General features: G+C 57.7%; 10 protein-coding genes across 10 annotated transcripts; 6 read left to right on the forward strand and 4 right to left on the reverse strand.

Annotated features, from left to right (window-relative positions):
* Positions 1–512: 512 nt before the first annotated feature.
* On the forward strand, positions 513–3,391 carry B0H64DRAFT_352866 (heterokaryon incompatibility Het-C; the record flags this gene model as incomplete). Its single annotated transcript, XM_062801501.1, has 5 exons — positions 513–1,130; positions 1,203–1,760; positions 1,820–1,999; positions 2,051–2,592; positions 2,659–3,391. Coding segments are annotated over exons 1-5 (2,136 nt in total), but the record flags the coding sequence as incomplete, so codon positions are not given.
* Positions 3,392–5,395: 2,004 nt separating this feature from the next.
* On the forward strand, positions 5,396–6,341 carry B0H64DRAFT_438166 (glycoside hydrolase; the record flags this gene model as incomplete). Its single annotated transcript, XM_062806323.1, has 4 exons — positions 5,396–5,827; positions 5,924–5,954; positions 6,035–6,161; positions 6,254–6,341. 4 exons carry the CDS (start codon positions 5,396–5,398, stop codon positions 6,339–6,341), a joined length of 678 nt encoding a protein of 225 aa, XP_062664571.1.
* Positions 6,342–6,938: 597 nt separating this feature from the next.
* Positions 6,939–8,488, reverse strand: B0H64DRAFT_313621 (autophagy protein Apg6-domain-containing protein; the record flags this gene model as incomplete). The annotated part of the gene is made up of 2 exons (XM_062800168.1): positions 6,939–8,335; positions 8,404–8,488. 2 exons carry the CDS (start codon positions 8,486–8,488, stop codon positions 6,939–6,941), a joined length of 1,482 nt encoding a protein of 493 aa, XP_062664572.1.
* An 823-nt stretch (positions 8,489–9,311) lies between these two features.
* B0H64DRAFT_29912 (vesicle transport v-SNARE protein VTI1) lies at positions 9,312–10,257 on the forward strand. The gene is made up of 3 exons (XM_062800092.1): positions 9,312–9,822; positions 9,884–10,082; positions 10,140–10,257. Exons 1-3 carry the CDS (start codon positions 9,423–9,425, stop codon positions 10,225–10,227), a joined length of 687 nt encoding a protein of 228 aa, XP_062664573.1. The 5' UTR covers positions 9,312–9,422; the 3' UTR covers positions 10,228–10,257.
* A 227-nt stretch (positions 10,258–10,484) lies between these two features.
* B0H64DRAFT_29933 (uncharacterized protein) lies at positions 10,485–13,724 on the forward strand. Its single transcript, XM_062800095.1, has one exon. The coding sequence runs from the start codon at positions 10,728–10,730 to the stop codon at positions 13,689–13,691; it is 2,964 nt and encodes a 987-aa protein (XP_062664574.1). The 5' UTR covers positions 10,485–10,727; the 3' UTR covers positions 13,692–13,724.
* A 502-nt stretch (positions 13,725–14,226) lies between these two features.
* B0H64DRAFT_29930 (kinase-like domain-containing protein) lies at positions 14,227–16,055 on the reverse strand. Its single transcript, XM_062800094.1, has 5 exons — positions 15,839–16,055; positions 15,673–15,714; positions 15,231–15,604; positions 14,740–15,159; positions 14,227–14,666 (listed from the first exon to the last, which is right to left on the reverse strand). Exons 1-5 carry the CDS (start codon positions 16,035–16,037, stop codon positions 14,565–14,567), a joined length of 1,137 nt encoding a protein of 378 aa, XP_062664575.1. The 5' UTR covers positions 16,038–16,055; the 3' UTR covers positions 14,227–14,564.
* A 226-nt stretch (positions 16,056–16,281) lies between these two features.
* On the forward strand, positions 16,282–19,288 carry B0H64DRAFT_421927 (uncharacterized protein). Its single transcript, XM_062805544.1, has 3 exons — positions 16,282–16,596; positions 16,733–18,872; positions 18,918–19,288. Exons 1-3 carry the CDS (start codon positions 16,565–16,567, stop codon positions 19,125–19,127), a joined length of 2,382 nt encoding a protein of 793 aa, XP_062664576.1. The 5' UTR covers positions 16,282–16,564; the 3' UTR covers positions 19,128–19,288.
* B0H64DRAFT_382525 (uncharacterized protein) lies at positions 19,289–22,342 on the reverse strand. The gene is made up of 4 exons (XM_062802876.1): positions 21,698–22,342; positions 20,854–21,597; positions 20,429–20,805; positions 19,289–20,370 (listed from the first exon to the last, which is right to left on the reverse strand). The coding sequence occupies exons 1-4, from the start codon at positions 21,977–21,979 to the stop codon at positions 19,416–19,418; spliced, it is 2,358 nt and encodes a 785-aa protein (XP_062664577.1). The 5' UTR covers positions 21,980–22,342; the 3' UTR covers positions 19,289–19,415.
* Positions 22,343–22,902: 560 nt separating this feature from the next.
* B0H64DRAFT_382526 (uncharacterized protein) lies at positions 22,903–24,919 on the forward strand. Its single transcript, XM_062802877.1, has 8 exons — positions 22,903–23,389; positions 23,462–23,500; positions 23,563–23,669; positions 23,723–24,029; positions 24,094–24,159; positions 24,226–24,287; positions 24,351–24,516; positions 24,601–24,919. Exons 1-8 carry the CDS (start codon positions 23,140–23,142, stop codon positions 24,720–24,722), a joined length of 1,119 nt encoding a protein of 372 aa, XP_062664578.1. The 5' UTR covers positions 22,903–23,139; the 3' UTR covers positions 24,723–24,919.
* B0H64DRAFT_382528 (GMP reductase domain-containing protein) lies at positions 24,911–27,290 on the reverse strand. The gene is made up of 3 exons (XM_062802878.1): positions 26,528–27,290; positions 25,390–26,335; positions 24,911–25,335 (listed from the first exon to the last, which is right to left on the reverse strand). Exons 1-3 carry the CDS (start codon positions 27,213–27,215, stop codon positions 25,143–25,145), a joined length of 1,827 nt encoding a protein of 608 aa, XP_062664579.1. The 5' UTR covers positions 27,216–27,290; the 3' UTR covers positions 24,911–25,142.
* Positions 27,291–27,321: the final 31 nt, after the last annotated feature.

Raw genomic sequence — 27,321 nt, forward strand, 5'->3', positions numbered from 1 at the left:
AGCTCGAAGGGGGATGAGTACTATGTAGAGGTGATGTCCTATGGGAATCGATACCTGAACACATGAGATCCGGCGAAACAGAGCTCAGTTGTCATTTCTCATTTTCCCCGCAAACCCTCCATTTCATCGCGACCACGATGTCCCATGTCCAGTTGCTCTGGTTGGAGAATAGGCTGTAGCCCCTCGAACGATGCTTTCCGGGAGTGGAAGACTCTGGGTATTACACGAGCATAAAATAGAAAGAAGCAACTCATCTCGGCCGCCATCAACAGCGGGAGTTACCATCTTTTCTCCCATTTTTTTTGGGTTCTTGTGTGTTTTGACGATGCCCACAAAACGCGTCCGCATTCTTGGCTCCAGTGGGGTCCGGCACCTCGCAAAAGCCGAGCTCCTGCAGGGGTGTTGCCGGTGCCCCGCTTTCGATCACTGCTTCAAACGGGGGTAGGTCATCCAACAGGAACCCCGCTCCGCCAAATCTACCCCTCCTCGAGCCTCCTTAGTGCCCCGCGACGGAGACGACCAAGCAAGCTGAATGGCTGGCTTGGCAAGTTTCCGATCGCTGAAACCTGACTTCCAGGTTGGTCTGGGCGGAATGAGGGGGATGAGGTCGGGCGGCGCATGAAAAAGACGCCCAAAGTAAGAAGGAATCGACTCCTTTTTTCTGGGTTCCATAGAGGCTAGCAGCGATTGATGTTTGCTCGATCGGTATTTCATCTTCACCATCCCCCCCAGTGTAACCAAACGAATTGATTCCTCCTCCCGATTTCTTCCATCTCGAACCCACCTTCGCAAGCTTCCAAATCCCAAACCATCACCATCCGCGGGGGCTTGACAAGGTTCATCTCCCTTCTCTCGACTTGCCCCGCACTCGTATTAATTCTTGTGCCAGCTCTTTGCCAGCTCTTGACCGCGATTCCATCTTCCCATCTTCCTCTTCCCACTACACAACCCGTCACATTGATTGACTAGAAATACGGATACCCTACCCAACTAACCAATCGTCATCATGGCGACCCTCAAACCCTACCCATTTCTACTCGGGTTCATCGTGCTTTTCTGCTTCGTGCGACCCACGCTCGCCTTCGGCGCCGGTAACATCGCTGGAATCTCCAAGATCGAAGGCCAGAACTGTGAGTTATCTCCTTTCCTTTCTCCTCTAGGCTATCGCCTTCCATTACCGAGCTAACACTTTCGTTTGCCAGGGCGTCACGGTGATATCGAGGATGCTCTCCTTAGGATCGCTATGGCCCGCGTGGCTGGCGGCAAGAAGTTCGACAAGCTGATGGTCTCCCGCGTCTACTTTGGCAACTGGCTGCGCGACTACTCGCAGGCTATCGACGTGGGTACAGTCAAGGCTGTCTCGGCCGAGGCCATCCGCCTCCTCCTGTGCATCCTCGGTTTCGTCACTTTCGGTTACGGGAGTGGTGAGTTCCAGGTCACCGCCGAACGTCTGGGCTGCTACCGCCCCGAGGACCACATCGACAACCCCAGGAACTATGCCGACAACCTGGATGCGACCGACTATGACCCCCGTCTGCGCGCACCAGTTGACGAGTCGGTAGAGCTAGCCATCGACGAGGAAACGGGCATGAAGAACTACATTGCGAATGAGAACGCTGGCATCATGACCTCGGCCCTGCATGTCCGCCGTCTGTTTAGCAAGTGCATCGAGCTGGGCCGCTCCTACGGCCAGTCCGGGGACAAGGATGAACTCTACGAAGCCCTGCGCCTCCTGGGAACCGGCCTCCACTGCCTTGAGGGTGTGTACTTGGTGCCAGCCCTCCCTCTACGCGGCGCTGTGGGTGCTGACATGCCGTAGATTACTTTGCCCACAGCAACTACACCGAGCTTGCCCTGATCGAGATGGGCGAGGAAGACATCTTCCCCCACGTTGGCCGCAACACGATGTTGAGGATCCCCGGTGCTCGTCGGGAGGTCTACCCTATCGTTACTGGCACCTTCGGTGGTGTTGACTTCCTTCACTCGGTCACCGGCGAACGTAAGTCTACCCTCTCGAATCCTGTTGGTCACGCAAATTAACAAAGCATAGTCTCCGACAAGATGATCCAAAGCGAGATCGAGGATCTCGAGGGAACCCTACAGCAGAGCACCAAAACCGACACTAGTCTTCTCCGTGACTTGCTCGACAAGATCCCCGATGGCCTGCTCGGTGGCAGCGACAAGTCAAAGCTAGACGACATCCAGCAGGACGCCCAGGCCGCCCAGATGGAGAACGTGGAAGTTTCGCCGCGAGAGCCCGAGGAGTTCACCAACCACATCAGACGAATCTTCAAGCAGATCATGCCCGCCATCGAGTTCCACGACGAACTTCTCAAGAACATCTCCGAGGCTATCTCCAAGGTGCCCGTCCTGCCCAAGATCGTTGAGCAGCTGGAAGAGCAGATGTCCATCTTTGTCTTCCAGATCATTGCGCCGTTCATCGTCCCGGTTATTGACCAGATCAAGAACGAGCTCGCAACTGGTGCCACCGAGATCATCCAGAGTAGTCAGAACGAGCAGCACAACATCTTTGATGACGACGACGCCACCGACCCCACCCACTCGATGCTGTCCAAGGATCACTTCACCAACGTAAGATAGGGTGGGGCATGACCGTTACTGGAGGCAGCCGCGCTAACCAAATCCCCCGTCTAACAGATCCTCAACGAAATCGGCGGCCGCACCGCATCCAAGGTCGTCCAATGGACCGTGCCGCAGCTCATGGAGGCGTGGGATGACGAGGGCGTCGACGTTGACCAGCTGCTCAACAAGATCATCTACGGAGTGCTGCACCACCCGGCGCAGCGCAAGATGGGGCCGGACGGGGCCGACGAGGGCCGCCGGCTCATCTTCGACATGGTGCGCGAGTGGTGGGACGACATGGGCGACCAGCAGCGCGACGAGTACCGCCGCAAGCTGAGCCGCGACGGCGTCGAGCGCGGCGAGAACCACCGCGAGGGCCAGCGCGACTGCGGCCACGGCTGCGGCGGCAAGCTGAAGATGCACAAGAACTTCCGCAACGAGGAGGAGAAGACCATGGAAGACCGCATCGCCGGCGCCGCCGCCGACGCCATCATGGGCGGCGTCAAGCAGGGCCTGTCGGACGCGGTGAGCAACCAGGGAGGCGGCGGCGGGGAGTCGGGCGGCCTGGGCGGCTTCCTCAGCAGCGTGGCCGGCGGCTTCCTCGGCGGCGGGTTCAAGAAGGACGAGACCGAGGCGTACCAGGCCGGCGGCCGCACCGAGGACGGCGGCTACTCGCAGACCACCACCGAGTACGGCCGCTCCGACGACCGCTACGGCCAGGCCCAGTACACCGAGACCCAGTACGGCGACGGCGGCCGCCGCAGCGAGTACCAGCGCTACGAGCAGCGCGAGGACTCCGGCGGCCGCGGTGAGAGCTACGGCTACTCCGAGCGCACCGAGACTCGCTACGGCGGCTCCGGCGGCTATGGCGGCGAGCAGCAGTCGAGCGGCTACGGAGGCAGCACCTACGGCGGCGCCGGTGCTGCCGCTGACTACCTTCGCGGCTCCGAGCAGAGCAGCTACGGCGGCGGTGGCGGTGGCTACGGAAGCCGCGAGCAGGAGAGCGGCGGCTATGGAGGTGGCGGCGGCTATGGAGGTGGCGGCGGCTATGGAGGTGGCGGCGGCTATGGAGGTGGCGGCGGCTATGGAGGTGGCGGCGGCTATGGAGGTGGCGGCGGCTATGGGGGTGGCGGTGGCTACGGAAGTCGCGAACAGGAGAGCGGCGGCTACGGGGGTGGTGGTGGTGACTATGGACGTCGTGACGACGAGAGCAGAGGCTATGGGGGTGGTGGTGACTACGGACGTCGTGAGGACGAGAGCAGAGGCTATGGAGGTGGTGGCGAGTACGGAAGTCGTGAGGACGAGAGCAGGGGCTACGGAGGTGAGTCTCGCCGTCGCCAAGAGAGCGGTGGCTATGGTGGACACAGTCGTCACAAGAAGGATGATTCTGACGATGAGAAGAGCCGTGGTCACGGCGGTCATAGTCGTCGCAAGAAGGATGATTCCGACGACGACAAGCGCCACGGTTATGACAAACACGGTCGTCGCAAGAAGGACGATTCGGACGACGACAAGAAACACGGCTACGGCGGACACAGTCGTCGCAAGAAGGATGATTCAGACGACGACAAGAAACACGGCTACGGCGGACACAGTCGTCATAAGAAGGATGATTCGGATGATGAGAAGAAACACGGCTATGGCGGACACAGTCGTCATAAGAAGGATGATTCGGATGATGAGAAAAAACACAGCTATGGAGGATACGGTCGTCGGAAGAAGGATGACTCGGACGATGAGAAGAGCCATGGTTACGGAGGATACGGTCGTCGGAAGAAGGATGATTCGGACGACGAGGGCGGTGGACGCCGCCGGTGGGGTCACTAAACTCTCCTTGGGTCGGACGTGACTGCTCTGCAGGCCTAGTTGACGGGGTAGAGACGGGAGGCCGTCAAAAGTTACGCGCTCCTTTGATTTGTGGTGTTTTGTTTCCCCCTTTGTTGTTGTATAGGGGTATAAATTTGCTCAGAGACGAAAGCGGTTCGATAGTCGCTCTCTATCCACACACAACACCGATAACCTTTCTGAGCTGCCACTACGACGATGGGTTGCAGTAGAAAAAGAATGACCAGTCGTTCAGGTACCAACTGAGCAATTATTGGCTTGCTTGTGCCCTGGCCGCGGTGACCGCCCATTTGGGCCGGCGGGAACTGGGTCCCAGATATATTAATCTGGGGCAGGGTGCATAACTGCCTTGGTTTATAGTGCTCTCCCCTCTCCACATCTGGCCACCGTTCGGTAGATCTGCCCGGAGTGCGGGGAGCCTAGCAGGGATGCTAGGCAAGATTCAACCGCTTTGGTTATCTTTCCTCTCTCATGGCTCCGCCAAACCTGCTCTTTCGCGGAACGTTGGAGGACGGCGTGTTGCGAGTGGACTGGGTTCTGTAGGATGGAGAGGGAGGTGAGCTGCAAGAGGGGCCTTCCAAGGAGGCCAAGACGGTTGACGACCCGGCGGAAATCTTGCCTTGTACATATGCTCTCCTACACAGCACAGCAGCATCCTTGCCCCAGGAGCGGGAGGTCTCCATATACCCGCGGCTTGTCGGGATGGCTCTCCATCGGAGTGACGCGGATGGCCCTACTTCATTTGGCTATTCCGGAGCGCACTCTACGGTGGGGGATCCCGCTGGTCATCGTCACTAGCTCGGATGCAAACTTCCTGCCGATCTGCTGGGCAGTCGACACTAAGTGGGGAGAGTGGGATGGTATATATCTGGGGAAACCCACCCATGGTGCTGGACCCGGAACTGGCCTGGTCGTCGCTCTTATCGTGATCCAGATTTCTATATCAGGTACTCTCCAGCTACAAATCATGCATCTCTCCGCGACCACCCTCCTCGCCGTCCTCCCGGCCATGGCCATGGCCCAGGCCTCCGGCAGCGGCCAGACCACCCGCTACTGGGACTGCTGCAAGCCGAGCTGCGCCTGGCCGGGCAAGGGTTCCGACACGCCGGTCCAGACGTGCGACAAGTCCGACAACCCGCTCAGCGACGGCGGCGCGACCAAGTCGGGCTGCGAGAGCGGCGGCGGCGCCTTCATGTGCTCCAGCCACAGCCCCTGGGCCGTCGACGACAACCTCGCGTACGGCTGGGCGGCCGTCAACATCGCCGGCAGCTCCGAGTCGCAGTGGTGCTGCGCCTGCTACGAGCTGACCTTCACCAGCGGGCCCGTGTCGGGCAAGAAGATGGTTGTGCAGGCGACCAACACGGGAGGCGACCTGGGGAACAACCACTTCGATATTGCCGTGCGTTGTCCTAGCATTCCCCCCACCCTCCCCCATACCTCGGCCTAGGCGCATACATATTATATCATACCCATTCACTAACACACCACGCACCAGATGCCCGGTGGCGGCGTTGGCCTCTTCAACGGTAAGCCACCCACCTCCCTCCCTAGCCTCCACCCCTCCTCTCAACCAGAACACCACACTAACCCACCACGCCACCACCAGCCTGCACGGAGCAGTACGGCGCGCCGGCAAACGGCTGGGGCGACCGGTACGGCGGCGTGCACTCGCGGGCCGACTGCGACGGCTTCCCGGAGAAGCTCAAGGAGGGCTGCTACTGGCGCTTCGACTGGTACGTACTCGCTGCTCTCCGAAGAAGGGGGAAAAGGACAAAAAGGGACCGGTTGGCTGATGACACTTGTTTTTCTCTCTCTCTCTCTCCAGGTTCCAGGGTGCCGACAACCCGGACATCACCTTCACGCAGGTCACCTGCCCGAGCGAGATCTCGTCCAAGAGCGGCTGCTCCAAGTAAGCGGACCCTTTGGGGTGTTGGGCGCGTTGGCTGTTGCCCGGACTTCTTGGGGGCAGTCAGGGGCCGGCAGGCGAGTGGTTGCGCCTCGGTGGTGGGGGGAGGGGCGGCCGAATGTGAATTTGGAAAGTATATACATGTTGGAGACGCAGAAGGGGTTTGTGTATATACTGCTGCTGCTCATGTCTCAAATCATACACGGCCGCGATTATTGTCTGGCATTATCGTCCCTTCACCGGCGCCTTGGCTGGCGTGTCGTCGTCTTCGTAGGCCGGTTCGGATGTTGGTAGGATGGGAATTTGATATGCGTGGGCCATGAAGAACTCGAGAATAGTGCAGTGACACTATTCAGGTTAAGATCGTATTCTGGGACCTTTGATACGCTCGAGCTGAAAAGCGGTTCTTTTCCACACCCCCCGAATTTCCTCCCGTCTTCCCACTTCTCGAGCTCATCCACCCATGGCCCTCCCTGGTCTCGTTTGTCTTGATATAGAACTCCCCAATAGCCCACCTACAACGCCGTGTTGGTATCAGTAGGCCCCAAACCAAGGAAAATCACCAATTGCAAAATACCACCCCAACCGTGGGATCAAAACCACGTCAACCAGCCGTTGCTCCATTAACATTGCTCGCGTGCGCCAACAGGAACTTACAGCACGTCAGCGTCATCTTACAAGCCTTCGTCCAACCGTCGTCCTGGGCTACACCTAGCCGTATGCTAACTTCCCCTATCTTGTCGCCTTCGATGGGGTAGGGAAGGCTTAGGGGATTACCCTCGGCGGCCGTCTGCGCGTACACATGGGCGCCAAGCTGGCGAACTAGTTCTAGAAACGCCGTCATGGCGTTGTCGAATTTGCGATGCATGAAGGTCAAACCCAGGGGCATGTCACCCGATGAATAGAGATCGAGGACGTGCCGTTTGGGAGGAGGCGGGGGAGCGCTACGGGCCGAAGCGCCGCCTGACCGGCTAGATGATGGGGAGGGCTGGTCGTAGCGTATGATGCGGGATGTTGAGCCCATGGGTTGGAGCTCGTAGCCCTCGAAGCGGAAACCCAGCTTGTCGGCGACGGTGAACAACAAAAGCAGGGCGTGGCCCCACGCGGCGTTGATCTCCGGCCAGTCAACAGGGTTGCTAGAGAGGCGGCCTAGCCGAAGGCCGTTGATAGTAGCGAAAGTGCCGTCATGACTAATCCAGAAAGTGTCGTTGTAGACGTTACTGCGTTGCAACTTTTCCAGTTGGCGCGAGTCATGGTCGAACTTGCTGTTGATGCTGTCCCGCTCATTTTGGAAGTCGGCGAGCCGACTCGCAAAGGAGTTCCGATCCCGCCAAAACGCTTCTTCTTCGGCGTCTAGTTGCTGGCTGACTCCTTCCAGGGCACGGAGTTCGGCGTCGAACGATTCCTTTTCCCGTTCCAGCTGGCGAATCTCCTCGCGTGCCGCGGCCTCCGCCTGTTGGGCTTTCCGAAGAGCCTCCTCCCGAGCCTGTAGCTCGCCATCCGTAGGTTTGCTGGCTTGTATGTCCTTTAGGAACGCAATGAATGCATCTCGCTCCCGTGTCGTGATCTCCAGCTTCTTCTGCAGCTCCTCCAGCAGCACGTCTGTGCAGTCAACGCAGACAGGGTGGTCGATGTCGGAGCGGGCAGAGAGAATCTCGAAGAGTTTGGTGATGCGCTCCATCTCGTACGATTTGTTGGTATCGTCTTCGTCCTCGGGACTGTCTGTGGTGCCCGTGGGCGGCGGAGAGGCATGTTGAAGCTGCTGATTCCTTTGCAAGGCGGGGTTCGGCGGGGCTATTTGGGACTCGGTAAGGAAGATGAATGACATGGCGGAGTTATCGCGTGCATGGCCGTCGCCACGGCCAGCCCCTCCGTGACGCTTGAATACCGGGGGTGGTGCATTTCGGGCCGCTCGGTCGTACGTCGCCTTCCGGGCGCGGTCTTGGGAGTGGAGAGTTCGTGGTGTGGTCAGTTTTTTGGGGGCTTGCTGCGAATGTGTTGCTATAGAGATGATGAGCTTCAACGTCATCATCATAGACATCGGATCGCGCTTCTTCAGAGCTTCTTACCGACGAGGAGATCATATGCTGCTGGATTCAAGTCTTCTAGCGAACCGTCAAGCCGGAGCGGAGTTCGGCATTTTTGACAATACATGGTTGGGAATGCCCATCCCGGAGCCAGCCACCGAGGATTAATGGTATTTGTATGTGATGATGCGTGTGTGAAGTTCACAAGCGGTTTGGCGCTTTTCGAGCCTGGAGCTGGAGCCTGTTGAGGTCAACGTCACTGACGAGGTCCCACAGGTACCATTCACACAGTTCCGGTTCCGCTGGAAGATCCCCTGCAGCTTGCCAAGCCGTGCTGGCAACCCCTGTCGGGCACTGAGGGATGCGGGAATCCCTGCTCACAGTGCCTTGTCCCCGTGTGATCGTCATGTGGCTCCTGACTGGCACCCTCTGGACAAAAAACACCGAACTCGGAAGGGACGGAAGAGATCAAGCAAATGGTGACTCTTGAGCAAGGTTAATTGAAATAAAACAGATCAAATAAAAGAAGAATTAAAATAAGTATATATAGCTTCTTTCGGCTTCCGGATCGCTTTCATGTCGATCCTCCAGTCGAGATTTGATGGATATCTGCTGGCCGGCACCCACCCGACACTGAAGGTCCGGCTATTTTTGTCCATGGGGCGACTGGTCCGAGCGTTGGTAAACTCCCTCCCGCAACCAGGCAACCTGAAAGGCAAAGCAACGCAATCCTCGGCCTGCGACCTGCCAACTTCATCATCCGCCAACGCCGACACACTACACCGAACTACTCCCTCACACGACGCTGCCCACCCCGCGATACAGGATTTCAATAACATCAAATCTTGAAGCAAAATCGAGTCCCCAATTGCGACCCTCCTTACGCAGTACGTGCCTTTGCGATCCGAGCCAACTCCCCCAAAGCGCCAACGGCGGACTGTATTTCCAGCCTCTCCACCGCATCACCTGCGCCTCTTTGCATCGAAGTCCTCAGGCCGTCCCTTGACGACGGATAGTTTTGCGGCCCCAGTCCTCAGACATACCCCGATTTACAACTCAAAATGGCCACCCCGCTCGACACCGACGCCGGCACTGAGCTGTTCAAGCACTATGAGACCGAATACCAGCTGGTCCAAGCGGACCTAGTGCAGAAGCTCGACCAGATTGTGGAGCTGTCGGGGGAGCCGAGGAAGGCGGCGCTGAGTGCCGCTGAGCGGGCGCTGGAAGAGACGGGCGAGCTGGTCGACCAGATGCAGATGGAAAAGCAGAACGTGCCCTCAACACAGCGCGCGTCGATTAACCGGCGGTTGCGCGATTACAAGACAGACGTCGACGGTTACCGGCGGAAGTTGCGGACCCTGGCGGATGATAAGAGTGCCCTGTTCGGTTCTCGGTACACGGATAACCCGGGGTCCTCGTCGGGAGATGCTCACTTTGAGCAGAGGCAGCAGTTGCTCTCGGGTGCGTCTGCCAAGTTTTGTTTTCCAAGCCGACAACGCAAGGCTGACTGATGATGCTATAGGTACGGATCGGTTGGACCGCAGCACACAGCGGCTCAAGGCCAGCCAGGCTCTGGCGAACGAGACGGAGGCCATCGGGGCCAACACACTCACGCAGCTGCAACAGCAGCGCGAGACGATCGACCACACCACCAGGGTCCTCTATGAGAGCGAAGGCTACGTTGATCGCAGCATCAAGAGCCTCAAAGGGATCGCTCGTAGGTATGACGTTCTTGCATTCCCAGGTCCACTTCGAGGCCCCGGCTGACGTGTTTCTAGGATGGCTACAAATCGGGTGATCACCATTGCCATCATCACGGTTCTGGTTCTTCTCATCATTGCGGTTATCTTCAGCAAGTTCAAGTGATTGTTTCATAGCGGGCAGGTGTTTTGTGCATGCCGAATCCAGGCGATTGGGTGATTCGGGCTAGAAGGAGTTTTCGGTGTTCTTGTATGGCGGCGGCTTCGGTGCTATGAGACTGGGCAACTGGGAATCGGGAGGGTTCAAGTCGAGTTTCAACGCCGCGGGCAGCCGTCTCAATACCCACATTAATAATGTACAAAGTGAACGAATTCCTGACATGAGTAACGAACCGCATGCTGCATGGCCAAACTTTGAACATCACGGATTCTTGCATGCACGAGGCAATCCGATTACATTCCATTCCGTCGCTTGCAGGCCTGTGAAGTCACCGCCCCACCTATTCCAACCACTGTGCGCGGAATTACCCCAAACACACTGTAGCAACCATCGATAATGAATAATATCCCAGCTCCCGAGTCCTCACGCGACGAACAACTTCACATATTCAACATTCCATAAAACCTAGCGCAACCGACCCGGCCCTCCCCGGCCATGCGCGCATCATGGAACCCCCAACCAAGCGCCCACGATTCGGCCCCGCGCCCTTCGAGCACCACAACCCCAACGACCCCAGCGACCCCAACTACGAAGACCCGGAAGCCGACGAGCTGAACGAGCGCCCCGAGGCAGTCAATGCCCGCCGCGACCCGGCCGCCCGCCTCGAGCGCTCGCGCGCCTTTGCCGCCTTCAAGCTCAAGTCCGCCTTTGAGCGCATCTTTGAGAAGTACGAGAGGGACTTCACAGGGGTTGGCGACGAGATCGATTTGAGGACGGGCGAGATTGTGGTTGATAATGGACATGTTCATTCGCTGAAGGATGCGGAGTTGGGAGGGGCCGAAGAGGAAGAGGAGGAGGGGCATGGGGTGGATAGCGGTGGTGATGGGGTGTCGGAAGCTGGGTCGTTGAATGAGGAGGAAAAGATGGTGAGGGGCACCAGGGTCGAGAATAGGCGGCTCAGCCGGGTTGGGGGCGATGCGCTGTCTTCGATGCCTTCCCAGGTCGGCGCGCCGCCTTTTCTTGCGGGTGGATGGGCTGCGCCGAGCCCGGTGGGAGGGCCGCCGCTTGGGTTCTCGGGGATGGCGTACCCGGGTCAGATGCCGTTCGGGCTGCCGATGCAGTATGGCACGCCGATTTCGATGCCGACCACGGATCCGACCTGGAGTACGCCCGAGTTGCCGTCGCCGTTTGTCAGGAACGCTCTGGCTTCGGGAGACGTTACCGGTTCGGCTAGACAAAAGACAGCACGGCTATCGCTGAGCGCTGCTCGCGAGCAGGATGCCGGGGACGAAGACGACGTCTTCCTGGATGTGTCTGCCCGTGTGGGGGCCAAGGAGCAGGCCGGGGGACTTGCAATAAAGCAGAAGGTTCTTTTGGCCCGTCCTCCGCCAGAGAAGATTCCGGCTAAGAGGAGGGGCAGGCCACCGGGAACGGGGCGCAAGAACGCTGAGAAGGCCAACGGGCTAGGAAAACACCAACAACCTGCGAAGTCACCGGCTGAGAGGAGAAAGGTTCAAAGGAACCGCTTGGAGAGTGATGCAACCACCGAACCAACGCGTGCCTCAAAAAGAACCTTAGCCCCGAACCCTGCATTCGCTGCCCAGGTTGAGAACCATGGGGCTGTCGCCACACCACCAGCACCACCGAAAACTATCGAGCCCGATGTGTCGGGCACGCCTGCTCCTAACGGGGCAACAAACCAGGGCACCAAAAAGGATTCAGCGAACCCGAGCGAGCTAGTGACGCCCTCACCAAGCCCGCCGGTAGCCGGTCCAGAAACAAACTTGGACCCTAGTGTATACATCAACCTTTCCGACGGCGAAGAGAAACTCGCCCTGAAACCACGGGATCAGATTTTCCGGGTTGAGATCACCACAACGAAGCGTTTTGACGCCCACTCGTTTCGAATACTTAGCCCTGAACCGAGTGAGGCAGATCCACCAAGTCATCACGAGCCTGTTCAGGATGAATCGAATCTCCAAGTAACCCCGACGGATTCTGGGCCGCAGGATACGTGTCCTCCCGAACGCGAGAACAAGGCTCAAACAACATCAGCAGAAGCTTTCTCAAGAAACTTTGTCGATCCGGCGTATGCCTTTTCAGACGATGACGAGCCCGCGTTGCCGAAAGGGAAACCGCAACGCAAGCAAGGTAAACCTAAGCCCACCAAAACGACCAATTTTGAGCATGGCGTATTGCGCGAGATTTCCCAGAACGTCGGCTCAGGGGCGGTGACTCCTGCCGGGAAGCCTACTACGGATGAATTCATTCAGGCAGTGGGCTCGACGGCTGCCGTACGGGCTCAGTCGCCCACTCGGAGTCTCAGTTTAGACAATGCCGTGGATCATGATGGAGGTGGCCTGTTGGATTCGCCAAAAGAAAGCGACGTACCGCGCCGCCCTGTCTTGATAACAGAGATTCCTGAAAAGGCTGGCAACGAAAAGTCTTCTCCATCTGAGGGAACATATCAACGGCGGATGACTAGGCGGAAGTCGATGCTTGAGGCAAACCCTGATTTGGTCATTGAGCCAAATTCCGGGAAACTACCTACGAACCCAGAGTTGAACGCTACCCCTGAGATAACCAAGGCGGTCCCACTTTCAACAGACAGGAAGAGGCGTTTGAGTAAGACTCAGTTGCAGAAGACGCCAGCCAGGGCACTTCATCGGTCAGTCATTCATGGAAGAAGTTCCTTGAAACCACCGATGAGGCAAGAAATTCCCGAGACTTCACCAAGCGCCCAGCCGGCCGTCAGCCCGCCAACAGCAGACGGCCCCGCGCATATATTAGAGGTACTCGATTCGGACCCGCCGTTCTCCTCAGAGGAGCAAATGCACGCCCTCTCGGACCGGTTCACCAGAGCCCCGTCCCCAACCCTGACCGACCCGTCCTCCAAACCCCAACCATCCCCGGCCCTCCCCAAACCACCACAGCCGCCACCGGCCCCCCAGACGCCAATCAAAGCCCCAAATCGCCGCCGCTCCAAATCCCGCCCCCCAACATCATCCACAACAACAACAGCAGCAGCAGCAGCAACAACAAAGCCAACAACCACGACCAAGAAGCGGAAAAGCACCGGCGTCCTCTCCCTCCTCCCCACCACTACCACCGCCTCCGACGAAGAAGAGGACGAGCTCTCGATCCTCAGCCCCGCCAAACCCGGCACCACAACACGCGCCACGCCCGCCGGCCACCACGTCCGACTGGGGCTGCTAGCCCCGGGGCTTACCAAGTCGGCGTCAGCATTGAGGCTGAAGAGCGCCGTCCTCGCTGGCTCGCTGAATACTAATACACCGACTGGCCGGGGGCGGCGGAGGAAGTCGGCGGCGGCGCCTTGGACGCCCTCCTCTTCCACTGCTGCGAGGTTGTTGTTGGAGTCGGAGCTGGTGCAGACGCCGGGGGGGACGATGCGGCGGTGTGGGGAGGGTGGGTTTAGGTGCGAGAGGGAGTTCTGTTTTAGTTGTTTGTGAGCCTGGGGAGGATGGATGGGTTTGAAGATGGATTGGTTGGGGCATTTGCTAAGCAAGGAGCATGCTCACGGGTAGCTGTTTGGCAGGCTCGGCTCCTGTGGTACCATATAAATGGGACGGTTTGGGGAATTCGAAGTGAGGAGCATGCGGAGGAATGGAATCGTTAGCCGCTGTCTCGTTTTAGTGTACTGGGTGGCCATACCCGTAACCCCCCGACGTGGACTCGAGCAACGATGGAAAGATGAAGTAGAACGATATATAGTAAGACCAGCAAACGCGAAACGCCGCTTTACCATTATGCGGTAGTTCACAACTTGCACCCTTCCCGCTTTTGGAACGGGACAACAAACGATAAGTATGCATATGGCCCGGCCCATTCAAGCCACCATCAACCACCAACCTGCATCCCCTGAACCCATCCATCATCCATACCAGGTCGTAACCAAGGTAACCAAACGTACTCCACCATCCTTCCATCCATCTTCTGAATAATCGCCCACGCCCACCCGCCCTCCTGCAATTCAATTCCATCACAGTAACGACTAAACTCCCAAACTACAAACCCCCGATTAACTCCCTTCCCTCACCCATCAACGGCAGAACCAATGTCGCTTGTTACGCCCGTGCGACAACGCGTGGGGGTATACGGGGGGTGATCAAAGACTCGGCGTAGTGATTTTCTTGTTTTGAGACACCGCGGATAGTCAACTCCCATAAAAACCTCGCCTCTAGGACGGGACAATGGCTAGCTTTCGGAACGAAGGGTTTTAATGTCCGGCCCATACAAACGGTCTAGGATTTTGCGTTGATTTGCAAACCTAGGGCAACGTAACGCGATATGCACATCTGGCACAAAGTTTCCCTCTCACGGGCTCAAGATTGCGTGCCACTGGCCAGGTACTGCTGAAGTGTTTCCGGGTCGCGGATGGGGGCGAAGTAGGGGTGGGCCATGGCCTCTTTTGCGGTGAGGCGTTCCTGCACGTCATGTCACTGGTCAGTTGCAAAAACCAAAACAAGATGGGTCCGTGAAAACTAGTCTGACACATACCGCGTGATCGTAACGCAGCAGCTTGTCCAAGAAGTCGATCGCCTCATTGCTGACGAAGCGCTGGTTCTCGGAGTTCACAAAGCTGTGCCAAGGCTTCTTCTGAAACCGGCCGAGAATGTCGTCGTATTGGGCGTCGAGCTCTATCTCGTACTTGTCCAGGTAGTCGAACAGATCGTCGGTACCGAGCACCTTGGCGATTTTGACGAGCTGGTCGGCGTTGCTGTTTCCGTGGAAGAAGGGCTCCTTGCGGAAGATCATAGATGCGAACATGGCGCCGAGACTCCACATGTCCAGACTGTAGTCGTACTCCTGGAAGTCGACGAGCAACTCCGGCCCCTTGAAGTAGCGCGACGCGACGCGGACATTGTACTCGGTACCCGGGTGGTAGAACTCGGCCAGACCCCAATCGATGAGGCGCAACTAGGGGGGATGTTAGCAGGGCACGGCATGCGCCACGTGGCATGCAGGAAGGAGGGTAAGGGGGGCCGTGCCTTCTTGTTCTCATGATCGATCATAACGTTATGAGGCTTCACGTCGCGGTGCATGATCCCCTTGCTGTGGCAGTAGTCGAGGGCCTTGAGAAGCTCAAAGATGTAGTAGCGGACATCGATGTCGATGAATTTCGGGTACAGGGTGCGGAAGTCGGTGTTGTTGACATATTCGAAGATGAGCGAGGGCGTCTTGCTCTGTGAATCCCGGACAACGTCGAGCAGGGCGACGATGTTGGGCCCGCCGGCCAGGTTCTGCAGGATTTTGATCTCGCGCTTGATCTTCTTCTTCTTGACGGGCTTGAGGACCTTGACGACGCATTTCTGGTAGTTGACGACGTTGATGCCCTCGAAGACTTCGGAGTATTTGCCGCGGCCTATGTGGGAGAGGGAGAGCGGTCAGCGGCACGCGTTCGGGGTAGAAAACAAGGGCAATGCAACGCACCAATCTTCCTCACGACCTCGTAGTTTTCCAAGACTCCCCAGCCTGCGACAAGTTAGCGATGCGACACCTCGGCGAAGGGTGGGCGGGCGGTTGCAAGCGGCGCGACAGAACCGGCAGCAATCTCGAACAAGGAACGAGGGACGAGGATAATGGGAGGAAGCCTGACCGATGTTGACACTGTCGTAGTCCCAGTAACTACGCGGCATGTTTTGGTTGACATCGGCGTAGACTCGAGCCATGTTTGCGACGATGGCGCTTGGGTGCGCGCGACCTGCTGGGAACGAGTCGAGGTTGCAGGTTGGTGGTGTCGTGGGTAAGAGGCGCAGGCTGGTTAGCAAAGCCAGTGAGGGGCACACGGGCAGCATCTTTTTCGAGAGGAGCACCAGCCGCGCTCGTTATGCGCTTCCAGCCGCTTTCAGGTTCTGGACCAGGATGCCCCAAGCGCCCTGGTGTTACTCATTGATAAGAGCCCTATCTTGTCTAATCTGTAACCCCCGGCCCCGCAGTTCCTGCCTCAGGCGTGGCAGGCTGCCCTGGCAGGCCGTGCCTTGCCGGCGACTGCCAGCTCTGAACAGAAGCAGGTATTTCGTAAATGCAGCCGCTTCCTTCCCACCATTAGGTGGAACCCAATCTGGTTGAATTTTGTGAACCAGCTCCATGTTACTGGACCTAGGGTACAGGCAGTAATTCACCAGTGCAAACAATAGTGGCCGCTCTGTCACTTGATTCTATACTTGTACATACATGCATACTACATAACTAGCAGGATCATATGTCTCGCCATAATTACCACCCAACTATGATGCGTGCCCGAACAGGACACACAAGCCCAAATCATTGGTGCCTTGCCTCACCTCAATCATTGCGGTGAGGAGTATACCCACCCCTGTCCATGACAGCGTCGCACCGGAATCAGTCCATTATGTGATGGGTTAATTAGGTAATTGGGTACTACAAGTACCGAGGTGCGTCGCGGGTTCAGAACTCGTTATGGCCGTGTTTGTCTCTCCTCACCGCTCACCGAACCAACTTCCCCGTGGTTGAAAATGCCTTCCTCAAGATCTCGCCGTGCTCCGTCTACTGCCGTTAACGATGGCTCCTCTGGTTCTCGGTCTAGAAACCACCGCAGCTCCAGCCATCGACCCCCGCGACCGCCTAGTACACGTCATTCGCTGCGGTCTCAGTTCGCCACGACTCGTCAGGAATACGAGTTTGGTTTTGACGATGCGTCATCCATCGCGGAACAGTCGATCCAAGCCTCTGAAGCCGTTCAGGGCAATGAAGCCGACAACCACAACCCCGCTTTCTCTCGCGGCAGAGTCCTCGGTCGAGATTGCTATGAGCTGTTGTGCTTGCCAAGGGGCCCGTCTCTGTCTCCTGATCAGGTCCAGGAGGCAGCATACCGTCTCGCCCAGGTTTTGGCAGTCGACAAGCAGCCGCAACGTTTGCAGGTCCCGGCAGCTTTCCAACTAGGTTTGGTGAAAGCAGCTGTTGAGACCTTGATTGACCCTTCTCGAAGGCTGGGCTATGATCTCTCGAGGGCCGGCAAACCCGACTCGGACTCTGACGAGGAGGATATCTACGAAAATGACCCGGACTCAGGAAGCAACGGGAGCTATGAAGTCGGTGTTCAAGAGCAGTACCTCCTCCTCAGCCAACGGGAGTCTCGAGCGGGCACCGACCTCAGTCTTCGGTTGGACGCTACATCGTTAGTTGCTTCTCGAGGGGAACTCCTGCGGCATGGTGTAGGACCAGAAGTCATGGACTTCTCCCTGCAAAAGACGGCCACCACCGGCGTGCCGGCCCTACGAAGGCCTATCGAGAGCGCTGCTGTGTTTATCCGGAATTTGGGAATTAGAAAATCTCCCAAGGCCAAGGCAGCATCTCGTCTTCGTCTCACAGACCCGACCGTGACTGTCACTGCGTCGGCACATGGGTTGTTGGGTGAGCCATTCAAGCTTGCACCGCTCCTCGTCGACCGTTACCAGCCACCGGGTCCCTCGACCTCGATACACGGGAAGAGGCGCGTGGAGCAGCTGCTGGCGTCCCGGTTCCTCCCGTTTCTGAGCCTAAACTTCCGCCAGGAGCTCTTCTGGCAGACCGAGCCTGTCCCTGTCGCCCTGCCGAAGCTTGTTATCGAACAGGAGCTGGAATTCCTCCCTCACCCTTCCACGACGACCCGGATAGGCCAGTCTATCAATCTCTTCGGCAGCGCTAACCCGCTCAACGTCGAGATCTCAGCCCAGAAGGCGCTTGCCCGCAAAAGCGAGCCGCTCCCGAACGTGGGGCTCGCTGTCCATCAACGGGTCGGCCCCGGCACGGCCTTCCTCGTGGCCAACGGAGGCGACTGGAACCTGCGGACATCCAAAGAATGCCGACAGCTGTTCAAGTTCTCCAAGCAGCGCTCACGCGGTCTCACGCCCGTGCTCGACGCTTTCAGCAACCCACCAACCGTCGAAATCGGGTATGCTTTCGGGAGGCGCGACCTGGGCATGCGGTCCGGCCAAACCCTCACCAAGCCCACCACAAGGGGTCTCTCCCGCCTCGACGGCGACGTCGACGAGCAGACGCTCAGCTCGTGGTCCGTCTCCACGGGCCTGAGCCCAGGCACAGCAGCGACCTACCTCCGCTACGGCCGCGACCTCTTCACCTCCCCAAGCCCACAGCAGCGCCACCGCACAACCAACACCGGCGGCTTCCGCGCCGAAGCCGAGGTGGCCGCCACCACGCAGCACGACTTCAGCGTCGCCTTCCGCGCGCTCAAGCACGTCGGGCGCTTCACCAAGGCCGGGCTGGAGGTCGGCCTGTCCCCCACCAACCTGCACGTCGCCCTCTACTGGTCGCGCCTCGGCCAGCGCGTCAGCCTGCCCTTCCTCGCCGCCGCCACCACCGCCCCACACACCACCCTCACCCCGCCCCTCAACCACCTCCTCCTCACCACCCTCCTCCTCCCGCTCACCGCCTTCTCCGCCTGGGAGGCCTACGCCCACCTGCAGCGCGCGCGGCGCGCCACCGAGGCCGTGAGGGCGCGCCGCGAGCGGCAGCTGGCCGCCTACGTGGCCGCGCGCAGGGCGGAGGCCGACGAGCTGACGGTGGCGCTGGCGGCCGGGGTCGGGCCGCGGCAGGCGGCGGCGCGGAAGCGTGGGGGTTTGGTCGTGCTCAGCGCCAAGTTTGGCGTGCGCGGGGCGCCGCCGGACGAGGTTGCCGATGTGACGATTGCGGTCGCGGCGCTGGTGCGGGTCGAGGGGGAGGGTATTGGTGGTGGGGAGGATAGTGATAGTGAGGAGGATGATGAGGATGAGTTGGTTATTCCGCGCGGGGTGAGGAAGGGCCGGTTGATGGGGTTTTGGGATCCGGCGCCGGGGAAGGAGAAGGTGTTGAGGGTGGTGTATCTGTGGGAGGGGAAGGAGAAGGTGGCGGAGGTGAGCGGGCGGGAGGAGTTGAGGCTGCCTTAGCTGCAGTGAGGGGCGGGTTGGATTGGATTTGGGGGCCAAGTGACCATGCGAGACTCGTGATGATGATGATGATGCCGATGATGCAATACACGATTGATGGGTGGACGCGGTTGGAAATGAGGTCAGACCTGCAGGCACAGACAGTCTTGAGAATATAACGCTGATGGTTTTAACACTTGTTGATTGCGCCCGGGATGCCGGCACGCCGAAAACAGAATCCATGTACAGTTCTGGCGCACATGTCCGACTATATGTAAAATCCGCGCTTAATCTACAAGTGTCCTCATGTCATCGAACCCTCTGTCCATTGGTTGGGAGAGAGCGAGGTGGGCTGGGAGATTTCGACTCCGACTCCAATGTCATTTTCGCGAGGCAGGTTGCCAGCGTCTTTCCCTGCATTAGTTGCTCGGCCTTGGTCTCGAGTCCGATCGAGTACACGGGCCAGGCGGTGTGGACCGTTTGTTTCAGGGGCCCAAATATTAGCTGGTCCGACTCTATGTCGACGAACTGCTTGAGCAGGTCAACATCTTCCGGCCGCATCAGGCCTACCTGGAGGCGCAGGACCGCCGCAGCGACAAAGTGCACCCGGCTCTGGTCGTGTATTCCTTTGGTAAGGAGTAGCATTGTCGATCGGCGGGCTTCGAGGAAGGATGAGCCCGCGCTCGTCTCAATCGCGTTCATGGTGATGTGGTTTAGGAAACCGAGGAAATGAAGGAGGAAGCTGTCGGTGGCCTCGAATCCGTGGCGTAGGTAGTAGAGACGCACGACCGTCTCGAAATGGTTTACGGCCTCGTTGTAGATGTCACGCGGGGTGTGCGCCAACGGCATTTCAGGGCTTCCGGTATAATCCAGAATGGGCGTGACGAGGTCGATAAGCATGTGGTTGTAGTACATGTGCAGCTTCAGTTGGTGTGGTAGTACGATTTTCTTGGGTGTGAGAGGCTCCGGAAGGTTGTGCTGCCATGCCCTAAGCCGGTAGTAGAACCGAAAAATCTGGTCGACCGAGAGCTTGGTGGACGGGCCCTGGCGCGAGAAGGTGAGCGTCGAGACCTCGTTCATGATGGTCCAGAACTCGGAAAGGGCCTTGAAGAGGTACCCGTGGTAAGTCGGTAAGCGGGACTGGCTCAAGGGGTACCTCACCCAGAGCTCGCCATACCACTGCGGGCGTTCCGATGGGTCGGGAAGAGGTGTTTCGGGAGGTTTACTAATCGGGGGTGGCTTCAGGTAATGGTAGCTGCCGAGACTGCAATCACCGTTAGTCCGCATCTCGGAACCCTTCCACGGGAGGTTTTGCAACGTACTTTTGCCAGCAGAACAACCCCCACGCAGTGTATGTCCTCGCACACTGCATCTCAGGGCTGTGGCGCTCTAGTGGGGGCCCTAGGAGTTGGATTTCGTCGGCCATCTCTATAGCGTTTAGCGTGAAACGCCAGCCGATCTTGTCAGAGGCGTTGAGGTTGTAAATGAGGGTCAAGAGCAGCGCAGCTTGTATTGTGGTAAGTCTGGTCTGCTCCCATTCCCTGTCTCTGTGCTCCCAGGTTGGGTCCGTGGGGTCCCTGAATGGCCTTTCCACCGACGACTCAAGCTCAAAAAGCCGCTTGGCTTCGGCCAGAAATTGGTATCCGATGTTTTTGGGATTCCAAAACTCTGCGCGTCCCTGCAGGCCGCGGTGGCAGAACTTGGGAGAGTTAGTCAGAGCACACACTTGGAAACGGCAGAAACTCACGCATCCCATGCACAATAGAGCATTGACCAAAAGCGGGGTGCAGAATCGTGGGTTCTCAGTGCCCATATCCTCCAGGAAATGGTCCTTGTGAAAGAAAGTAAACCAGTCGTAGTCGAAGAGAAAGTAGTCGTGCAGGATCTTCCGTAGCAAGTCATCATCGCTGCTAACGGTGGTCCACTTCGACGGCTTTACCGAGTCCAGCCAGGGATGGACAACGGTCGCAGATGAGTAGGGCTTATGGTACGGATCCAGTTGGCCAGCACCGTAGACGGAGTCGGCGCCGTTTGCCGCATTGGTCAAGAGGCGTTGCTGCGGCCGTTGGTAGCCTGTTTGATGAGATGGATTCGAACACTGGCGGAGGGCATATTCATAGACGTCCGAGTCCAGGTATGGGTTGTCCATGTTTCGGAGGAACGGGGGCATATCGGGAAGGTAGGGAAACTCGTAGCGAAACCGGGCCTCCGGGACCAGGGCAAGCTGGACGAGCATGTCACCGTAGTTGACATGACGGAGGATGGTACCAGCATCGCTGCCGCTGCGAATCCGCCGGAATACCTCCTTGGCTTCCTGCTCGGATCTCGCCTGCAACACGTCATAAACCTGCTCGAATGCCGATTTCTGGCTCTGCAGCTCATTGAATTTGCGTTTGAGTGCTTGGGTATGTGTTTCGGCGGCATTGGTGTCGAACTCGCAGGCGGTGCCCCGGTCACGGCAGATGGAGCATGCTGGCCGCTCGCCGTCGCACTGTCGGTGAGGTGGTGGTTAATGAATGGCCGGAATACAACGTACCGGGTACAGTGTGTCGATATATCCCGGTCTCGATGATTCAAGGTAGATGTCATACCTTGGATTTGCGTTTCCTACACGCGCCGCACGCGGCTGTGGTTGCTTGGCCCCTCTTCCGCCGAGCCGGAATCACAGGCGAGGCGGTGCCATTACTTGAAGTGGCGGTCGGGGAAGTGCGGGATACCGATTGTTCGCGGGACCCGTTGGTTTCAATGGCCGTAGCATTCGCAGGTAAGAGACGCCGTAACGGCCCGCCGGGTTGCTGCTGTCTGTCGAGAGGCGAGGCCGATTCAGATCGTGACGGCATCATGGTGGGAGCGGTCGCGGGGCAGAGCTCCATGGAGCGTGTGCTGTTGTTATTGCTGCCGCCGCTGCTGCTGCTGCTATGGCGGCTCGATCGACGGGAAACCTGATGGAAGACAATTCGTGCGAGGGCGAGCAAAAGATGTGTAAAGGACCGGCGTTGGCTGTTGTAGGCAACTGAAGGAACAGGATCTTAATAAAAGCACCATTGTTCGCCGACCGCACCTCTCCCGGCGCTCGAAGGAAGTTGAAGTAGTAGCCTTGGCTACCACCACCCAAAAAGTCACCTTCCCATTCGGCAACGAATCACAACCGGAATTCTCTCCGCTTCGCTCTTCATTCGCTGCTCGCAACCCACGCCGAAGCTGCCGGATGCTGTGGACCGGAGTGCAGAGGGAAGGGCCCCTGTTCGGCACAGTTCTTAGTGGGTCTATCGGCAACTTTCTGGTAAATTCTGCCGGATCCTGAAGGCGGTGGGTCGGGCCGGACAAGTCAAACACCGTTGTCTCCGCCCAGGCATTTGGAGCCATGTGGGGATGGGCAGCTTCAATTCCGCTCTTAGCGTTCGACATAAAAGTGGATGGGCACGATAGCTAGAACCGGTGGATAAAGCGACACAGGAGGTGCACATCCATCATCCCTGGGTGGAATTAGTACTGTGTAACCACGTAACTTGAAGCCTTGAGAGCCTGGGAGCGCAACCGTGCATCTGCACTGGACACTGGACGGTAGTTGTTGTAGTACCTGATGTAGGTAATATCTTTAATGAGGATCCCAAGCAAACGGGACTCGCTCTCAGGGGACGGGGAGCCGGAGAAGGAAGCAACTCGCTTCTCGATTGCCAGCCAATAACACCCCTTGTAATCCGTCGCCGGGAGATGGGCGGACCTTGCAGCTGCAGCCACTGCTTGTTGCTCCAAATTTTCCCCAGAGCCAGTAGGCAGGGTTTTCCGCCGTTTTCGGCGCAGAGATGAACGTCGGGTGAAGTTGCAGCGGGGTTATTCCGTCGGGTTGCTTTTGATGGCGGGGCTACTCCGTTTGTTTTATGAATGTGGTCGGTGACTCAAACCTGCGATACTGGCAATCGACAAGTGCTTGACTTGGGCATTGAATCACCTACTGTAACTGGAAAGAATAATATTCCAACCCTTTCACAACACAACTAACCAACCCCCCATACTTCTTCATTCCACCACCATGGCTCCCACCGTGCTTCATCTCCGGAGCGAGACCAAGCCCCTCGAGCACAGATCGGCCCTGACACCGACAACAACTGCCGCTCTGATCAAGGCCGGCTATGTCGTCAACGTTGAGCGCTCGCCTGTCAGGATATTTGATGATGCCGAGTTTGAAGCTGCCGGTGCTACCCTGGTGCCCGAGTACAGCTGGGTTGATGCCCCCAAGGAGCACATCATCGTCGGTCTGAAGGAGCTGGAGGAGAAGGAATGTCAGTAGCAACCCTGCAATATACCATGCCATCCATGTCTATATGACTGTTTTGCTGACACCTTCTGGATAGTCCCCCTCAAGCATGTGCATGTTCAGTTTGCCCACTGCTGTAAGATGTCATGATCACCCCACTCAAAAAATATCCAGCTTCTAATACCGATTGGAATCTAGACAAGCAGCAGGGTGGTTGGGAGACGGTACTGGCTAGATTCCCCAGGGGCGGCGGTACTCTGCTTGACCTGGAATTTTTGGTCGATGAGAATGGTCGCCGCGTTGCCGTTAGTTTTCACTCCCAAACCCCCTCCCAAACCAACACTAACTCGAGCCTTAGGCCTTCGGCTTCCACGCTGGTTTCGCTGGTGCTGCCCTTGCCATTGAAGTATGGGCATGGCAGTTGAACCACAGCGAGCCTTTCCCGGGGGTTGAAAGCTATCCCAACGAGGATGCGTTGGTGTCCAACGTTAAGAAGGCGCTCGCTTCGGGCGTGGAGAAGTCAGGACGGTTGCCTCGTGTCATTGTCATCGGTGCCCTCGGCCGCTGCGGGTCAGGGGCCGTTGACGCTCTGCGCAAGGTCGGCGTCCCTGAAGAGAACATCCTCAAGTGGGACATGGCCGAGACCGCACCCGGCGGCCCGTTCAGTACGTCCACCTTGGTTGTTGTGCTGGCTATTTGCCTTATGCTTTTTGCTAACGCGCTGCTCAGAGGAGATTACCGACAGCGACATCTTCGTGAACTGTATATATCTGGCCAAAAAAATCCCCAATTTCAGTGAGCACTCCTTTACCAAATCAACCCCCCAAGCCCACCACTTGTCCGCAAACTCACACCACCCAGCCGACTTCAACTCGCTCCAAGCCCCGGACCGCAAGCTCTCCGTCGTCTGCGACGTTTCAGCCGTATGCCCAACCATCCATCTCGCATCCTCTCCCAGTCCATTCACACTAACACAACCCTCCCAGGACACCACCTCCCCCTTCAACCCCGTCCCCATCTACACCGTCGCCACGACCTTCGACAAGCCGACGGTCCCCGTCGACGGCCTGCAGAGCGGCCCGCCGCTGTCGGTCATCTCGATCGACCACCTGCCGTCGCTGCTGCCGCGCGAGGCGTCCGAGGCTTTCAGCCGTACGTGTTTTCCACCCCCTTTGCCAGTGTCTCCCGAATGGGCTGGGAAAATACCAAGAGTGCTGACGCTGACTGACTTTGCAGACGACCTTCTCCCGTCGCTCCTCGCCCTCAACGACTGGCAAAACACGCCCGTTTGGGCCAGGGCTGACAAGCTGTTCAAGGACAAGGTCGCGACCCTGCCAGCCAGCGCGCTGGAGAAGTGAGCAGCACCAAAAGAACCAGCACAGCTGTCTTAAACTGTCTTTTAGAATAGACGGTGATAAAATCGGAGTCTTGGTTGTGCAATAGACAAGAGGTTATGACAAGACAAGTTGCCTGCCTCCTTGCTGTGCTCTGACGACGTCATGAGTTCCGTTGTTTTCATTAACATTGGTCCACAATATAAGGAACATGGGTATCAATGATTTTATTGTTGGCAGAGCAGTCGCATTCCCGTATATTTAGCATGTGCTAGAAAGACGTGTACCCGAAGGCAGGTTGATCCTCCATTTTGCAGGAGGATCGCGACCCAATGACCCCACCGATTCCCATCCAACTCCGTAACATCACAGTAGCCATCCCATGTCATTTCATTTTTCCATTCCGTTTACGTTCATCGCGCATACTAGACCGGGCCATGTCACCTAAGCGTAGAGCTTCTTCTCGTACGACTCCATGTTCACGCCACCCTCCAGCTGCGCGCTGGCGGTGCGGATCTCGAATCTTACGGTGCCGTTGGCCACGCACTCGTGGAGCTCCTTAAGGCTAGTCATGCCACAGTCCTGCATGGAGTGCTTGAGACCGGCAGCAAGGTACGGAACGAACTTGGAAATTGATCTGTAGCAGGTCAGCATGCCGCACAAGTTTGTTGGTTTCAGATTGGAAGCTTACCCTCTGTGTGCCACGGAGCCGGAGACACCCTGGGCAACCAGGACGCTGTCGCCTTCCGAGAAATAACGAGCAGTGCCAGCATTGCTCTTCTGGCTGTCCTTGGCGCCGGCACCAGCCTTCTTGTCCTGCATGGCGTCGATGCTGCCCATGCCACGGTAGGCTTTGACGAGCTTACCCTCCCGGGACACGAATGAGGTACCGGGAGACTCGGTGGTGCCAGCCAGGAGACCGCCCATCATGACGGTCGAGGCGCCCAGGGCAAGGCCCTTGACAACGTGGCCAACGTTTTGAATGCCACCATCGGCAATGCAAGGCACGCCAAACTTGGCGGCAAAGGAGCTCACGCTGTGGACAGCGGTGGCCTGGGGACGGCCAACGGCCATAACTTCCTGGGTGATGCAGGCACTACCGCTACCCATGCCAATGCGGAGACCATCGACACCGGCAGCAATCAGAGAAGCAGCCTGCTCCCGAGTCACAACGTTACCGCCGATGACTTCGATGTCAGGAAACTCTTTCTTGACCCATTTGATCATCTCGATCTGGTACATGCTGTTGCCCTGGCTACTGTCGAGGATAACGATGTCCAAGCCAGCATCAACCAGCTTCGCCAGACGAATCTTATCCTCGGGCCGGGTGCCGATGGCAGCAGCGCAGATGAGCTGCTTGGAATCGGCCGTCTTTGAGGCGAGAGGGAAGTCAAGGTTCTTGGTCAAATCGGAGCGAGAGATCATCGAGACGAGGTTTCCTTCTTGGTCAACAATTGGGAGCTTTCCCTTCTTGGACTCGGCAAGGATCTTGTTGGCTTCGATCAAGTTAACGCCAGCCGGGGCCGTGATGAGGTCGGTGACCATGACATTGGACACTGGCTTGCTTAGATCGTCCTCGAACTGAATGTCACGGTTCGTGACAATACCCAGGAGCTTGGATCCCAGCTTGCCGGATTCTATGAGTTCAACCGTTAGCGTACGGCCGATAAGGACACGCAGAATGTGAAATATTCATGTGGTTGAGTAGCCATCATAATTTTCAGTGATACAGTCCCCATGACACATAGGTCGATACGGTGGAACGAAAGTTATAATAAAGGTTTGTAATCATGGCAAGAGAAGGGGTGGGGAGGCAAAATCAAACTGACCTGTGACCGGGAAACCACCAAATCCCCACTTCTCCTTCAAAGAGATGGCCTCACCCACCGTCGTCTCCCGCTTGATGACGACGGGATCCAGGATGAAGCCGTTCTCATAACGCTTGACCTTTCGCACCATGTCGGCTTGCGCCTCGGGAGCGCAGTTGTGATGGATCACACCGAGACCACCCTGGAGCGCCATGTGGATCGCCATGTCATGCTCGGTGACCGTGTCCATGGGCGAGGAGACCAATGGCGTCTTCAGGGTGATCTTCTTGGTGATTGGCGAATCAAGCGCGACGGAAGAGGCAGGGAAGCCAATGTAGCCGGGGAGAACCAAGAAGTCATTGTATGTCAAACCACCCTGGAGCTTAGAGTCCATGAGGTCATCCACACTGAGGCCATCTCGGTGCTCGTAGTCCTGGAGGAGCTCAACAGCCTTCCGGAAGTCGAGGACACCCTCACTGGCGCTGGGACCGTTTGTCGCCGGCATTTCTGCGCAACAACAAATGATCAAATGGCAATTGAGCCGGTGAATGAAGTTGTGAAGAAAGGGTGGTCGGCGGGGGATACAGCGACGAGTTCTTTGGCTGAATCGACCGACTGTTCCCCCCCAAAAGAAAGGAAAAAGAAGAATTTTGGAGTTCCGCCTCGAAATTTTTTTATGCCGTTCCATCGAGGTCCGACTGCGGGGCATCAGCGGGCGGTGAGGCTGGCTTTCATGCCGCTGGCCCCGCTCTCGAGTCCTTCGCCGGGCTTTCGTAGGGCCGGAGGGCCGTGACCAAGATGGGATGGACGGCAAG

Source organism: Chaetomium fimeti (genome assembly GCF_033439085.1).
Source record: "Chaetomium fimeti strain CBS 168.71 chromosome Unknown B0H64scaffold_1, whole genome shotgun sequence".
NCBI lineage: Eukaryota > Fungi > Ascomycota > Sordariomycetes > Sordariales > Chaetomiaceae > Chaetomium > Chaetomium fimeti.